The sequence below is a fragment of the Aspergillus pseudoviridinutans genome (genome assembly GCF_018340605.1).
Source record: "Aspergillus pseudoviridinutans IFM 55266 DNA, scaffold_2, whole genome shotgun sequence".
Lineage (NCBI taxonomy): Eukaryota > Fungi > Ascomycota > Eurotiomycetes > Eurotiales > Aspergillaceae > Aspergillus > Aspergillus pseudoviridinutans.
Genome location: NW_025091282.1, coordinates 233,097 through 250,469, shown reverse-complemented (window position 1 = coordinate 250,469; position 17,373 = coordinate 233,097). Strand labels below are relative to the sequence as shown.

General features: G+C 51.7%; 2 protein-coding genes across 2 annotated transcripts; both read left to right on the top strand.

Annotated features, from left to right (window-relative positions):
• Nucleotides 1–143: 143 nt before the first annotated feature.
• Nucleotides 144–14,455, top strand: sidC (nonribosomal siderophore peptide synthase SidC; the record flags this gene model as incomplete). Its single annotated transcript, XM_043298130.1, has 2 exons — nt 144–674; nt 725–14,455. The coding sequence occupies 2 exons, from the start codon at nt 144–146 to the stop codon at nt 14,453–14,455; spliced, it is 14,262 nt and encodes a 4,753-aa protein (XP_043154065.1).
• Nucleotides 14,456–15,665: 1,210 nt separating this feature from the next.
• Asppvi_002136 (wax synthase family protein) lies at nt 15,666–17,037 on the top strand (the record flags this gene model as incomplete). Its single annotated transcript, XM_043298129.1, has 3 exons — nt 15,666–16,465; nt 16,524–16,551; nt 16,612–17,037. The coding sequence occupies 3 exons, from the start codon at nt 15,666–15,668 to the stop codon at nt 17,035–17,037; spliced, it is 1,254 nt and encodes a 417-aa protein (XP_043154064.1).
• Between the last annotated feature and the right edge of the window lie 336 nt (nt 17,038–17,373).

Sequence of the window (17,373 nt, the reverse complement as noted above, 5' to 3'; positions counted from 1 at the left end):
TTGATCTTCGTGAAATGTTTTCCTTTTTCCATGTCTTCAAAAACCTCCGCGTGCCGCTGTTCTTCAGAGAACCACACAACATTCCAGTGTGCGACTGTTTTATCTTAGGCGCGTGATAATTCCGCCCGCAGTCGACTGAAGCAATGGCAGGCACAAACCCCGCGGATGAGGGGCTCTCAGGCCCGACGAAAACCACACACCACATCAATGGCTCGCGCAGTGATGTTTCAGTTGGATCAAATCTGGCTGGGGTTGCTCCTGTAACAAAGATACCTGCTCTAGACACTATCGACCAATATGCTGCCGAAAGAACAACGGACCATTCAATTGGACAAAGTCCCTGGCAGGGGATCGGCGCTGGCGATGTTAGCGGAGATTTGGTGACAGGATTGATCGAGGGATACGCTCGATTTGTATGCGCACTCACTGGTCTCGAGGATGTTGCTTTTGCCATCTCGCGCCAGTCTTCGACGGGATCATCGCAGGCTCTCATTTGCGCTTCCGTGGCCGTGACCGAACAAAAGCAGGAGGTGCAGTCAATACGGCAATGCGCAGTGCGTGAACTTGACTTTTCATACTACAACCGAAATGAGGTCCAGTTCGCCCTTGACTTAGCTTTGGCCGGTTGTCTCGAGAACAGAGACACGGATCTGATCACTGTCGCGGAGAGTAACGTGAGTACGCATCAGAAGTGTCGAGACGCAACAGCTAACGTATATGGTAGTGTCTCACGTTGTACGTGCGGATTTGCAATGACGAACTCCGGACCAGTTTCACATATCCCAAACGACTGATCCCTGATGCAGCAGTGAGCCAGCTGCTAAGGACGATTGCATTCCATATGACGCAGTCCATTGGATGTCTACGATCCACAGAAACTTCGCCGGATGACCAGACTCCTGACTTATCCATCCTTAATTTTCCACCTCTGATGATACCCCCTCTACGAGACGATGATTCTGCGCAAACGCCGCACGTTCCAAAACCATTCCTTCTTCATTCTGCTTTCGAGGGCTGGGCCCAGAAAAGCCCTAGTGCCATCGCACTAGACTTTGTTCATTCTTTGCCATCGGCCAGCTCTATCGCCGAGCATAGCACCCTAACGTATGCCGCTCTCGATACTGCAGCCACCTACTTGGCAATCCATATTAGAAAACTCCTCTCAGGCGATACACACAATAGTCGTACTCGCATCATTCCTGTCTATATGTCAACTTCGCCTGAGCTTTACATCTCGTACCTCGGAATCCTAAAAGCCGGTTGTGCATTTTCCCCAATTCCCACAGATGCTCCTGCTCAGCGAGTCCGTGAAATACTTGAGGATATCAACTCCCATGTGATACTTGGTAACGCTGAGGAACCGTCCTCTGTGTTATTGCTCCCCGATGCAGCCGATGAGACAATATCAAAGCCAACCTGGGTCAATGTGGCTGAAATCTCTAGATGGAAGTACCTCTCCGGAGAGCACGAAATTCCAACCGAAGACCGGTTATTTGAGCCTCCAGACATCGACCACAAGGACATTGCTTACCTTCTTTTCACAAGTGGCTCCACAGGCAAGCCCAAGGGCGTACAAGTTAGTCACCTTGCAGTCACCTGTTCAATCGAGTCCCACGCTACAGCCATCCCGCTTCCTGGAACTTCAGCTGGCGATTTCCGATGGTTTCAATTTGCTTCCCCTACGTTCGACCCGTCTCTGATGGAAATATTTGTGACGCTGAGTAGTGGCGGAACTCTCTGCTCGGCACCGCGGAGCCTGACGCTTACTGACCTGGAAGGGACAATCAACGAGGCCAGAGCAACTGTGATGATGGCAACGCCAAGTCTAGCAGCGCTTCTTCGACCCTCCCGGTTGACTACCCTTCAATCTTTGTGGACAATGGGAGAGAAGCTCAATCGGACTGTCATCGACAACTTCTCTCAAAAGGCGCACAACACCGACCTGAACGGTAACTCTGTCCGGACGACAAGGATGCTAGTCAATGCATATGGGCCGACCGAAGCAGCCATCAACTGTACGTTCCTCGCGCCGGTCGAGTATCATACCCGTGGGTCAATCATTGGTGAGCCACTGCCCACATGCTCAATGTTTGTCCTCGACCCGGCCTCCCATACCCCTAAACCTATTCCAGCTGGTCTTGCTGGAGAGCTCGCAATCGGAGGGCCTCAGGTCAGCCAAGGCTACTTGAATCGCCCGAAAGAAACTGCCAAATCCTTTGTCCACAGTTCTGAGTACGGATACATCTACCGAACTGGTGACTTGGCTCGCATTGTCTGGGATGAGCAAGGCGCACAAGTCATCGAGTTTCTTGGGCGAATCACATCTGACCAGGTGAAGATCAGCGGTCGTCGAGTCGAGTTGGGGGAGATTGAGTCCGTCCTTGCTACCTTGAATGGAGTACGGGAGGTCGTGGCCGTGGTCCCCAAGCCTGATGCAACGGTACAAGGCAGTGAGCAAATTGTGGCATGCATTGTGACGGACTCATCTGGTCACGACGCACTACGAGAACTTGTGCGATTGGCTGATGAATATACACATCGTCGTCTTGCTGCATACATGTGTCCATCTTCCTACGTCTTCTTTGACTCAATCCCTCGATCAAGCTCTGGTAAGGTCGACCGTAAAGCTATCGGCAGCATGCTGCAACAAGGCGATGATAGTGGTATAGAGTTCTTTCTCCCTCCGAACAAGATCTCAGAAGCGCGAGGGGCCGCGCCAGGTGACTGGGATGTGCCTGAGGATGAGAAGGATTTGGAGCTACGAAACCTTGTCCTCAACCTCATTGCGCAAACCAGTGGGGAAGGGGCCGCTGTGATCGAACCCAACACGAGTCTCTATTCGCTGGGCTTGGACTCCCTGGGCGCGATGCGATTATTACAGAAGCTGAGAGATCAATCCATCGACAATTTATCGGTGGGAGATGTACTACAGTCAGATACCATAAAGGGGCTGCTATCACTCATCCTCAATGGTAAAGGGAATCTGGAGGGACTCACCGATAGACAGCTGGCGAATGATTCATGTATGTCCTTGGCACAGCAATTGCAAGAATTCAACGCCAAAAACCACTTGACATGCGCGGAAAGGCTTGGAATCAGCCCAGAGACAATTCAGACTGTCCTGCCCACCACGGAAACGCAGTCTGGTATGTTAACGAGCTTCTTGCGTACTTCGGCCGATAGTTCGTTTGCTACTCGGTCGTACATCTATCATTCTGTGATTTCACTCGAGCCCTTTGTGGACGTTGAGCGGCTCAAGAAGGCGTGGGAGTCGGTGATTGGAAGTTATGATTCCTTTCGGACGATTTTCTGCTGGCTTGACGATGACATGGCACCATTTGCGCAATGTATTCTTAAAGAAGATGCAGGACCAGCACCGAAATGGGCTCTCTATCAGACATCCGGGGAGTCGATGCACGATGTCTTGACCAAGGCCCTTCGAGAAGCCGAGGGAACGATTAGCTTGGACTTCCCTTGGAAGCTATCATTGCTTGAGTCTGCAGAAGACAATGTCATCGTATTGAGCATGTTCCACGGCATATTCGATGGGGGATCGTTGCAACTTCTCTTAGAAGACGTGTCTTCTGTTTATAATGGACAGCAGCCAGCGCGCCGAACGTCGCTAGAGCATGTTGTTGTTAACCATTATCAAGCAAATCAAACAGCAACATCCAACTTTTGGAAAGAATATCTGACAAACTACTCGCCAATTGCTTTCCCTTCTCTTACCGCCTACCGACCTCCAGCTGTTAAGTCTACCCACTGCGTCGAAATCACTGCTCGTACGACCCATGACATTCTTAAGCGACGATCCAGAACAATCGGGTCCACACCACTTTCCGTCCTCCAAGCAGCCTGGGCCTCTCTTCTACTCGCGTACAGTGGAACCCAAGATCAAGACGTGGTCATGGGTAGTGTTGTATCTGGACGTTTCGATCCCAACTCTGAAATCTGTGCTGGTCCGACTTTCACGACGATTCCTACTCGGTTGGCGCTTGGGCAGATTCCCAAAGCTGGAGGAAAATCGTGGACAAACAAATCGGTTGTGGCTCATTTGGCGAGTCTGAACGCAAGAACGTTATCGCATCTACAACCGCGTCTCGGATCGCTAGTCACCGCTGATGGTAGACTTCCCTATGACACAGTTCTTGCCTACCAAGACTTCAGCGCCGGCTGCAGTACCAGTGGTCTATGGAAGTCCATCGATCATCCCCCAATGGCGAACGATTACGCCGTGATGATTGAGGTTTGGCCTGCCGCAGACTCGTCGTTGACCCTGCGCGCAAGCTTCGGCCTCTCTCAAATGGACCGCGACGGGGCCGAGGTGATGCTTCATCAATTGGACGACATCGTTGCGTTTATTCTTGAGAATCCGGATGGAGATTTTGAGAATGCACTTTCCTATACCCGCMCTGACATCAAGGCAGTATATAACCCAATGCCGAAGATGGCCGATGAGATTTCGGACGGGGCTCTGATACACACCAAGTTTGAGGATCACGCAAATTTACATCCAGACGACATGGCGCTTCTATTCAAGTACGACCTTGATGATGACCAAAATCCGCAAAACATTTCATGGACATACGGGGAGCTCAATGCACGGGCTGATAATTTGGCAGCATCTATTTGTGAGACCTACGGTCAATTGACAAACACAGTAGTACCCATTTGTATCGAGAAGAGTCCGGCGATGTATATTGCGATTCTGGGTATTCTCAAAGCTGGCGGCGCATGGTGCCCCATTGATACATTTTCTCCCGTACAGCGGCGGCATGATCTAATCAAACGGACTKGAGCTAGAGTGCTTCTTGTTTCTAGCGAGGATGGAGACCAGCCAAAGGATGCCATTCCCATTGATATCGACGTCGTTGATGTCAGTAAATATGCTGATCCGCGGGTGAGTTGGCCGAGCATCGGACGATGCAGCTCAAAGGAGCTGTCCAGTCCGGCAGGCATAGCATACCTGATTTGGACGAGTGGAACCACTGGTGCTCCTAAGGGCGTGCCTATCACTCACTCAGCTGCGGTGTCCTGTTTCAAATCGCTGAAGAAGGACATACCATCCGACGTTTCTGGCGGTGTTGTGCGATGCTTGCAATTCTCTCAATACACGTTCGATGTGTCCATCCAGGACATCTTCTACGCGTGGAGCTTGGGGGGTGTTCTGATATCTGCAACTAGAGAAATCATGCTTGCGTCATTCGCAAAGCTGGCGAATACCACGCGAGCGACCCATGCGCATCTGACCCCTGCCTTCGCTGCCGGTGTCCCGAGAAAAAGTTGTGAAACGCTGGAAGTAATTACAATGATCGGCGAGAAGCTAACACAGCCTGTTGCCGACGATTGGGGCACAGATATGAGAGCTTACAACACATATGGCCCGGCAGAAGTGACAATCGTCTCAACTGTACGAGAATTTGGGAACGAGTGCATGAACGTCAAGAGCGCCAATGTTGGCTGGCCTATGGAAAGCGTCTCGGTTTTCGTCACGAAGAACCGGCAAATCGTGATGAAGAACGCAGTTGGGGAGTTGGCGTTGGGTGGTCCACAGCTTTCTCCGGGATACTTGAATCAAGAAGATGTCACCAAGGCAAAGTACGTCTGGAGCGAGGAAGCTGGGCAGATTCTCTACTACACGGGGGACCTTGTTCGGATGCTCGCTGACGGATCGCTGGAGTATATCAATCGTGTGGACGACTTGGTTAAACTTGGTGGCATTCGTGTTGAATTGAGCGAGATCAGCTTCGCGCTCGGTGGATGCCACCCACTGGTTGAGAATATCGAGACGCTCGTTGTGAACCGCCCAGATCGGCCGACCAAGGTTGTCGTTGCTTTCCTCTCTGCACCAAATGCGGCCGATGCCGATCCGAGTGATGCCCTTCTACTACTCAACGATGCTGCTCTCGAGATCGCGCTCTCTACACGCGAGAAGGCGCATGCAGCTCTCCCTGCTCACATGATTCCGTCCGTGTACCTCGTGGTCAAGAGGATTCCTCGCACCCAGTCTGCTAAAACGGATCGTCGCGCGCTGCAAGCTGCATATGCTTTAGTCGATATTGAAGACTGGGAGAATCGGATGAATCCCGAAAACGATGCTGCAAGTCGTCCGGCGGACGACCCAGCCACATCCGACACAATGGAAAAGATTGTGAACATGATAGCATCGCTTACCAATATTTCGCCTTCGATTATCGCTAAAGCGAGCAGACTTCGAAGTCTAGGTATTGACTCTATCCATGCGGTTCGTCTCGCATCAAGGCTCAAAGAGGCCGGCTATCAACTTTCTTTCATTGAAGTGATCAACTGTATCACAGTACAGGATTTGATCCGATTAGCCACATCTTATCCCGAGGCTCTTGTAGCGTCACCTACTGAGTTTGATATTAACCTTTTCAACGATCAGTGGCACGACATCGTGGCCTCGAAAGTTGACGATGAATTTTTCACGGTGCGAGCAACCCCGATCCAGGAGAGCTTGCTCAGTGAGACAATGGGTACTTATAACTTGTACTGGAGTAATCACTTCTTCTCTCTTGACAKGTCTGTTGATGTGACACGGTTGAAACAAGCTTGGCTGGCACTTTGTCAAAAGAACGAGGCCTTGCGAACTGGGTTTATTCCTGTAGCTGAGGTGGATAACAGCTCTCGCAAGGATGAACTGGACTTCTCCATCGTGCAGATTATTTACGATCACCCCACTCTCGATTGGGAGTATATGGTCTGCGAAGAGCATGAGTGGGATCGATTGCTTCGCTCTCGCATCGAAGGTGTCATGAAGACGCACCAGAAGACGTATTTCAGGCAGCGCCCCTGGGCAGTTACTGTTTTGGACAAGGGCGTAGACCGGGTTATGGTACTGACAATTCACCATTCTATTCATGACGGGCCTTCTTTAGATCTGATTGAAAAGGATCTGCGCTCTGCATATACTGGCAAGCCACCCGCCAGATACCAACTTAGGAGCGCGCTTTCCAAGGTCCTGCCGACAGAGGAAATGGCTGCCGCCACCCGAAGTTTCTGGAACTCTGAGCTGCAGAAATTCTGTGAGCTTGATGCCCCCTCCTGGACGGACTTGACCGGGAAGAGGACGCCAGAGACAGCCGCACAGGAGCACAATCTTATCTCCGAGCAAGTACCCATGACGGAGCCTCTCGAAAAGCTTCAATCGACCTCAGCCGAGCTCGGTGTCTCCTCCATTGCTTCCCTTATTCGTGCGGCATGGGGCTTTGTGTCGTTGAGTTACCTTGGCGTTCCGGCGACTGTGTTTGCGGAAACAGTTTCTGATCGTGTGCTGCATGCTGACCTCGAGAATGGCGTTGGTCCTTTGATTTCTGTTGTGCCGGTGCCATTTATCCCGACAGGAACTGTCCGAGAGGTCCTCGCAGAACAGCAGCGTGTCTCTGGCCAGTCGAGGAAGCACCGTCATATACACGCTCGAGAGGTGCGCAGGATGCTCAAACGGCCTCGTGGTGAGCCCTTGTATCCGGCAGTGTTCACCTTCCACCCAGCGGGCGCAGAAGCCAACGCCGCTACTGACTCTGGTCTGTGGCGTCAACTTGAGGATCGAATTGGGTTGCATGTTGAGCACCCTATGGCATTCAATGTACTGCAAAATGCTGATGGATCCCTGATCCTAGAAGCGTCTGCTGATGCATCTCTCATGAGCCGTGAACACCTGTCTATCTTTGTACGTCAGGTTGACAGTCTCGTCAGCGTGATGTTGGCGAATCCAGACAAGGAACTACGGGAACTCGTCAATCAACTTCCCCCTAGGCTCAAATCCCAATCTTCGCAGCATGTAAGTGAGGCAGTTAGGGACTCGGTTAACCTCAGCCCAACGCACTGGCTGGAGCTGAACGCCAGGGAACATCCGGAGTGGACAGCAGTTGAAGTGGCCAGCAACATCAGCGCAAGCGGCATAGAGAAGCAAAGTATGAGCTATGGTACGCTCAATTCTGCAGCGAACTGCGTGGCGGCCTTCATCGCCTCGCTGGGATACAAAAACAGAATGATTGCCGTTTGCGCGGGACGAAATCTTCCATCCTACCCCGTCATTGTCGGTGTCTTCAAATCAGGAAATACCTATCTGCCTATCGATGACAATCTTCCAAACGATCGAAAAACATTTCTCATCGAGGATGGAAACTGCCCGCTTGTCTTCACCGAGTCCGCATTTGCGGCCACTTTCTCAGATGTCCCCGGAACGTGCCGTGTGATGTGCATTGATGATCCCTCTTTCGTTGATTCGCTGGCAGGCATGCCCACTGACAATCGGGCCTATGCAAGTGATCCACAAGACAATTCCTACCTGCTTTACACGTCAGGTTCTACAGGGAAGCCTAAGGGTGTCATGGTATCAAGGGCGAACCTGTCGGCATTTATCGAATCGTTCTCAGAATTCGTTTGTCGAGTGGCGCCAGCAACACTGGAGCTCGGTGGTCGAGGCCGGTACCTTGCACAGGCCAGTCGGGCGTTTGATGTCCATCTGTTGGAAATGTTCTTCCCCTGGCGTCATGGCATGGCCTCCGTAACTGCTGCGCGAACAATGCTTTTGGATGATCTTCAGTTGACAATCACAAAGTGGGGTATTACTCATGCGAGCATGGTACCATCTTTGGTTGACCAGACAAACCTGCGGCCTGAACTATGTCCGGAACTCAAATACCTGAGTGTTGGAGGGGAGAAGATTTCGAAGAGAGTCTTGGACACTTGGGCAGGGTTGCCGCATGTCGCCCTGGCCAATGCATATGGACCAACGGAAGTAACTATTGGCTGCACTTTCGCCCTTGTTGGCAAGGAAACCACCATTCGCAATATTGGGCCTCCCTTGAGCGCCTGCACTTGCCACGTTCTGATCCCGGGCACCATGAACTACGCCCTTCGTGGTCAAACGGGAGAATTGTGTTTCACCGGCGACATTGTGGGCAACGGATATCTAAACCGGCCGGATGCGACTGGATTCGTGCAGGGTCCTGACGGCGAAAGGATGTACAGAACCGGAGATATTGGTCGCTTGATGAGCGATGACTCAGTGGAATACGTTGGTCGAGGCGACGACCAAACCAAGATCCGCGGGCAGCGGTTGGAACTCGGGGAGGTCTCAGAAGTTATCCGTTCCTCTTCTCCTGTTGAGATCAGCGTAGTGACCACGGTTGCGAAACATGCCGGTCTCGCGAGACCGCAGCTCATCTCGTTCATTGCCCGAGGTGGTGACAGGAGCCGTCAGCGTAGCGGAGATGCCACCCTAATACACTCTGACTTCGCGACTTTGGGCAAGGAACTCCGGGACGCCTGCCAACGGAAGCTCCCAGCCTACATGGTTCCCGAGATCATCCTGCCAATCACATACATCCCACTGGCACCAATGTCAGGAAAGGCGAATATCAAGCTGCTGCACAGCATCTTCTCGAGCTTGCCCCTGGCAAGTATTCTACAAGGAAACAATCCAGGAACTAGCGACACTGCGGCTTTCACTGGTAGGCCACTGACTTCCGATGAAGAAGCTGTAGTCAACGAAATCTGCGCAGTGATCAAGATTGAACGCGAGAGTATCAATCCATTAACAAACATTTTTGAAATCGGCTTGGATAGCCTGAGCGCGATCAGCCTATCAGTGAAGCTTCGGAGGATAGGATATGACGCTACCGTCGCCCTTGTGATGGGCAACCCAGTCGTCGAGCAGCTTGCTCAGCTTCCCAGGAAGTCAACCAAGGCCGGGACAGCTCCGCACAATTTAGAGTTGACGAAGAGACTAGCTGAGCTCGAGGCTGAATACCATCAGGGCAATACCTCGCCTGCAAATTCCGGCCAGGTAGTCTTACGACCATGCCTTCCTCTTCAGGAGGGTCTTGTCGCACGCTCCATCAACAGCGAAGGGGATCAGCTCTATGTCAACCACATTGCTCTCAAGCTCGATCCCGGTCTCGATTCCGAGCGATTAAGGTGCGCGTGGCAAGCTACTGCTGACAATAATGAGATCCTCCGAACTTGCTTTGCTCCCTTGGAGAAAGAGATTGTTCAAGTTGTTTTCAGTTCTGGAAGTCCAATGTCATGGACGGAAGGCGAATACGACGGTCTCGAGGAATGCATTGCACAGCAGAGAGCGAAGCAGCAAGAGATTTCTCGCGGTATCATCGAGAATATCACAGACGTCCCTCCGGTGCGATTCCACTTGGCAACATCATCGTCATCAAGACATCCATTGGTTCTGTTCATCGCTATTCACCACGCTCTCTATGACGGCGAGTCATTCTCGATGCTCCTGGAGGATGTTGCAGCGTGTTATGTAGGAGAGCCAGTGATCCATCGAGGCTCACCAGCTTCTTTCATCAGCCATGTATATGATCAGAACCTGGAGAAGGCCCAGCAACACTGGGTGAGCGCGTTGAGTGATTGTCGGCCGACAATTTTCCGTGTTGACACTGGTGCTGTAGAGGAGACTACCTTCGTAAACAGAAAGCTCCGTGCCGGCCTGGCTGAACTGGAACGCCATTCAGCCAATTTGCACACTACTGTTCCATCTCTTATGCAAGCCGTCTTCGCCCTTCTGCTGGCTGATAGAGTCAACGCGTCCGACGTCACTTATGGACTTGTCCTCTCCGGCCGGGCTGTGGCAGTCCCTGGTGCAGAATCCGTGCTCCTGCCTTGTATTGCAACAATTCCGGGTCGATTGAATACCAATGGCCTGACAACTGTCGCCGATGTTGTCGCGTCCGTTCACCAATCAACCGCCCGATCTCTTGAGTATCAACACACCTCCCTGCGGCGTATTCAACGTTGGGTGAAGTCGGAAAAGCCTCTCTTCGACTGTCTGTTCTCCTACATCCGCAGCACACCAGCACCGAAGCACAATCTCTGGGAGCAACTCGAGAGCAACATGCCTTCCGAGTACCCCCTCGCGGTTGAGATTGAAGCGAATCATGAAAAGGATGAAATCTACGTTCACTGTGGCCTTTCGGCGTCGTTCGGTTCGGTCGACCGCGGGCAAGAATTTGTTGAGAAATTCGACTCGCTGTTATCAGCCCTCTTGTCTGAAGAGGACATTGGGTTGGACAGCTTCCGCCTTGCTGGTTCCGAAGCTTCCTCTACAGGCGAAATCGCAATGAAGTGGGACGCAACGAGCTGGTCTACGACTGAGACAAAAATTCGGGACGTCACGGCGTCTTTCTGTGGTCTCGACGTGGTGAATGTGTCGAAGGGGACATCATTCATCAGTCTCGGTATCGACTCGGTGACCGCTATCCAATTTGCACGGAAGCTCCGCGAGCTAGAGTTTGCAGTTGCACCGTCAGATATCATGCGCTTCCCGTGTGTTGGCGCATTAGCCAAACGCGTTGATGAGCGTTCAGCTGGGGGACATCAGTCAGCCCGCTCCGAGGACAAGAAGCCCAGAGTCTCGCTTGCAGCTCACCGTGATGACGTTCGTCTTCTTGGTGGTGGAGATTCAATCGCAGCAATGTTTGAATGCACGCMTCTGCAAGCGGGCATGATTACTCGGACACTCGGATCTGACTCTCAGATTTATGTACACCCCCACATTGTTCGACTTAGCGATGGCATTGACATTGATCGCCTCAAGAACGCCATTGCAGAGGTCGTCTCGAAAAACGATATTCTCCGTACCTCGTTCCATCCTATCACTGAGAATGGAGTGATCTGGGTTGGTGCGGTGCACACAAATCCTCTTCTACAGTGGAAGGAGATCACATTGTCCTCGGACGCGGATGTCATCGCAGAGCTAACCTCTCTCTACTCTTTCCGTGAAGTGGCTGATTTCGAGACTCCGCCACTCAGATTTGTACTGGCTGATCGCGCAAATGAGAAGCTTTTCGTGGTGCTCATGCACCATGCTCTTTATGATGGTGGCTCGTTGCCTCTGATGTTTGAGGATTTGGCCACTGCTTACCACGGCCAAGCTACGGTACAGCGGCCTCAATTTTCTGATATCTCCCACCACATTCTGGAAGGTCAGAATGGCTCTTGCGATTTCTGGACAAAGAAGCTGGCTGGTTACGAGCCTGTCGAGATTCCCGCGCTCTCCTCATCGGATGCTACTGAGGGCATGCTTCTTTCAGAGCGCAGAATCGACCTTGACGTGGAGAAGGTCGTTGAAAATTGCAAGGCCATGGAGGTAACCGTTCAAAGTATCGCCCTCTTGGCTTATGCAAAGGTCCTCGCTTGCCAGGTCGGGAAGCGCGATGTGGTCTTCGGTCAAGTTCTCGCTGGTCGCTCACTACCAATTCCTGGTGCCGACCAGACTATTGGGCCATTGTTTAACACTGTAGCTCAGAGAATCTCGTTTGAGCCTAAATTCTTGAGCAACCGCGAGATGGCTCAGCGAGTCCAACAACTTAGCTCTGAGTCGCAGGACTTCCAACATGCGCCTCTGAAGGACGTGCAGAAGGCTCTGAGGCAGGAACATGGCATGGATGCTGCCTCGCTATTCGACACACTCTTTGTATTCCAGAAGAGCGCTGATCTTACGACTGGCACGCTGGATGAACAACAGATCTGGAGACCCTTCGAAATAGACGGATACGCTGCGCAAGCCGAACATAAACTCAATTTGGAGGTAGACCACGGCCGTGAAGCTATTGTCGTTACCGCCTCGGGCGACGGACGCTACATTTGCCAACAAGCCCTTGATGAGTTCATGACGGAGTTCTGTACAGCGTTCCAAGACATCATTGATCATCCTACCAGATGCGCCACTGCTGCGCCAGAGCCGCTTGGGGGACTGCCTCTTCGATTGTCCAAGGCAGAGAAACTAGAACGAGGTGACAGCGAGTCCGATGCACCTGCACACGAGTTGATTGTTCGTGAAGTCCTCGCTGAGGTGGCTGGCGTTCCAGTTGATAGCATCATGCCAAGCACCAGCATTTACAACATTGGTTTAGACTCGTTGTCTGCCATTCGCATTGCTTCCATCTGCCGCAGCAGAGGATTAAAGGCAAGTGTGGCTGATGTTTTGCAAGGAAATACCCTGCGTGGTATCAGTTCACGGATTGTATCAACGGTCGAGGAACGCATTCAAACTCAGGAGCCCTTGATTGAAAACTATGACGATGTGGAAAAGGCAGTTCTCCAGCGCCTTGGGCTAAACAAGGCCGCAGTTGAGACTATTCTGCCCTGTCTCAGTGGCCAGCTGTACCATCTTGCAAGTTGGTTGAAGTCCGGCCGGACCTTGTTCGAACCTGCCTGGTCTTACTACAGCACGGAACGTATCGATAGTGGGAAGCTTGAGCAGGCATGGGACCAGCTCCGTCAACGACATCCCATTCTAAGAACCTGCTTCGTGGCGACATCACCGTCAATGGCCGTACAGGTTGTGCTGAACGAGGCACCACAGAACGCGGAGACCTTCAAGGTCATCACGTCTCCCACATGCATTGAAGAAGCAGCAAAAACCCAAGCTAGAGAAGAGGGTTTGAATCCATCATCTTTGTTTGTCCCTCCTGTCCGCCTCCGTCTTCTGAAGGCTAGCGACAAGGACGGAATCCAACTTTTCATCAATCACGCTGCCTACGATGCATGGACAATGCCAATGTTTGTCTCCGAGCTTGCACAACTCTACTGCGGGGAATCAGGCGATTCAAACCCAGACTTCCCCTCTTTTGTCGAACACGCCGCACGCTCTCTGCGACAAGTCGACGAGGAAAACTACTGGTCTTCGCAGCTTGGCTCCAGCGTTCCCACCATCATCCAACCCAAGGAACAGGAACTACCAAGGCAATTATTTGTCGGCGTATGGGAGAAGGTCAAGAACTTGTCACAGCTGGAAAGTACATGTCGTTCTGCAGGCCTCAGTCTGCAGAGTGTCGTCCTCCTAGCCGTATCCCGCTCTCTCGCAAGAATGACAGGTGTCCAAAGCCCCACCATTGGCTTGTACCAAACAGGCCGCTCCGCCTCATTCAATAACATTGAGGGACTCTCCGGACCGTGTCTAAACGTTACGCCATTTACATTCCCCAGCCCCGGAGCTAAAGCTGAGAGCAACGCGTTAGACGAAGTGCGCGCAGTCCAAACCTCCCTTGCGGAACGGGTACTCTACGAGCAAAGCTGCCTCCGCGAGATCTTAGTCAAATGGGCCAGTACGAAAGGCCGAGGACCATTATTCAACACCTGGGTTAATCTCCTCTGGATGCACCAGCCGTCTACTCGAGGTGATTCGGGACTCAATCTCTTCCAGCCTCTGCGGATCGGTGTGCCAACGGACTTCATACCCGCTTCTCCATTACCGGAGCCAACCGGAGAGACTACCTCTGTCTCGGACTTGGATACCTCATACCTGCCTGATGAAAATCTTTATATTGATATTGGGCCTGATCCTAGTACGGATACCATTGGGTTTGGTGTCCGTATCGAAGGGGGACTTTTGACAGAGAAGGAAGTGCATGATATGGTGGATGATGTTAGTGTTGAGATTGAGGGGATTATGGCTGCCATCCAATGAGGAATATACGGTGTGGGTGTCGAATTGTGTTAGTTTGTATGTTTATGAAGAGTCATGAGAGGAAGTTGAAAGGTGGAGACTGCAGAAGTGCACTTTGCCGAGTGGGCTGACTGCACGACCACGATCAACCCTGTATTCTGGTGGATGAAGCAAAAATAGACACAGAAGGGGGATACATGACAGATAGAATTTGAATGTTTAGATGCTTGAACTAAGGCTCGTTCTGGATCATGTGTAGAGCATGCCCATAACCTTCGAGTCTTCTTGCGGTATGGAAGAAAGAAATACAAATGTCAACGAACTTCATCAAATCATCATCCCCTAATACAAAGGAACATCTGCAACAAACAAGCCTGATACTAACTGTGTAGATCCACCTAGAGGAAGCTACATATTTGGGTTTCGAGTTCACCTACACCCTTGTGGCAGCGCAGTTTCCATTCCTCATAAATTCAAAAATAAGCTCTATGGACAGTGTAGGTATTCAAATATCACATCTCCAAGCGAATCCATCCTTCTCACTGCAAGGTATCTCAACAATTGCGGTGCGCCAACGGTGCGTAGTAAACAGATGGCTCGATGCCACACGGTAGCGTAAGCGACATCGCCATGTCTTGCTAGGCCACGGTAGGTGCAAGGCTGAGCTACGGGGAGACCATCGGAAGGACTTGACTGGCGCGGTCCATATTAGCTTCCTATGGTAATAGTAGTGGGGAATGGAACGGGAACGAAAGCGAGCGCAGCGGCCCCGGCACGGTCTGAGGTGGGAATGAGCCAGACCCCATCTATTTTTAGTTGCCTGGAATTCTCAAGTTCTTGAAGGCTCCACCAGGTGACAAGCGAAGAGAAAGTTCTCGCAGGTTGTGTGGTTGTAACGTGGACTTCATAATGAATCTCAAAAACGATTTTCCGAGTCAGCTCCCATCTTTTCGACCCAGCCAGATACGCGACACGCTACTCAGCGTCAGGGCACTACGTGGCTGTCTATCGAGGCACTTCGCGGCACGGAAGTAATCGGCAAGATTTCTTGCAGCCTCATGCCTTTAGGCCTCCCACAGCGCCTTGGCCTGCGACGGGCATAGCTGCTGACTACGAGCGGCCAAAAGCGGGGCAGGACTCAACTTAATCAGTCAGTCAGTCAGTCAGTCAGTCAGCAGTCAATCAACCGATCAATCGTCCTCGATTTTGTTGAAACGTTGCATTTGTTCTTATGGATATCGTTGCGTCCCTCTATCCCGCTCTCTCAGAGCGCAGACCCCTTCCCAGCTACTACACGCCTGGCTGTCTCGGACTCTCCCTGGTACCTTTTCTAGTAGAAAACAAAGGCTTCGCCGCCTTCTCCACCTGGCCTTTCTTGCTCTACTTATGCGCCAGCTGGCCGTGCTTCACCACTGGTGACCCCTCTTCAGATTACTACAACAACAGCCATTTCATTGCCATTCCGCTGTGGTACCTTGACTTTGTTTTCCTTACGCCAAGAGATGGCAAGGACGCGCCTGCGTTTATTGGCCGCCAACTTACAGATGAAGAGCGTGGGGATGAGGGGCGCGTTATTACCGCCCAGGGCCAGCGCTGGGAGGATTTAACGACATTCTCACAGCGTGTGAAGTGGGCCTTCCGGCTGATGCTGCCTGTGCATAGGGGAATTGGATGGAATTGGCAGGTGAAAGGTGTTCCTGCGGATCCGTATGCAAAGCTGCCAAGGCGGCAGTACGTGGGCTGGCAAATGTGGTGGGCGGTGTTCCACTACGTGCAATCTATGGGAGCGTTGGCCGGACTGGGTCTAGGATGTGCCTTAAGAGCGCAAATTAGATCAGATGAGCTACTCAAGACAGTTGTCGTCAATGCCATCGTGGGATGGTCGGGTGCGGTGTGGGTATGGGATAGGTTGAATTGTGCGTATCGACTCGCGGCTGCCCTGGGTGTTGCGTCAGGAGCGACAGAAACTTGGGAATGGCCGCCTCTCATGGGGCCATTGAAAGACGCATGGAGTGTGAGGCAGATGTGGAGGTATGTGCCGAACCCTACATAATGATGCTAAGAGAGATGCTTACTGACACATATGCAGTGCAACCTATCACCAGGTATGCCGCAGGGTGAGTAGAATCTCGAGACAACTGCAATCCAAGAGATGCTCGTGCTAACAGAACATGTAGCTGCTATCTCAACCAGCAAAACGTCTTGTTCGTCTCCTACGTCTCCGCAAGGGTGGTCTAGCGTCCCGCTACAGCCAATTGTTCATCTCGTTTGGGATAAGCTGCCTTTTCCACCAGGCCCAGATGTTCAATGTCACCCGTCACGACATGGGCGAGCTGGCCTTCTTCATGTCGCAGCCTTTGGCCATCGTAGCGGAGGATCTGGTGCGCTGGGCATGGAAGAAAACTAGCATCTCCGGAAAGAGCAAATATTTTGAGAAGGTGGTCGGGTATAGCTGGACCTTTGTCTGGTTTTCGATCAGCCTACACTTATACATAAGTGGACTTGTGCAGGCGCGCGTGATGAAAGACTGGCTGTTTGGATACAGGCCTTTAGAGATAGGTGCTGATGCTGGACAGCAGCTACTTATGTGGTTACGAGTATAAGCTGAGTAGTATCGGCGCTAGGGCATGCTGTGAGAGACTTCTACCCATTTCTCACCAGCCTTCGGTACATATCAAGTCCAAGATATCCCTCTCCACTCCACTAGGTGTAAGTTAGACTTCCTTTCTAGGCCTCCGAAATAACACTAAACCTTTTTCTCTACGACTAGACAGGGATGCATTGCTGAAGGGGCGAAAAGCGGCGTTGACGAATCCATAAACAGCACCATAACCACCACGAGTTTCTTCGTCAGGAACTAATATATAAGAGTTCAATAGCCGTAAAATTATGGACATCAATTATAGCCGTATACATCTGTGGGAAAAATTATGGGAGAT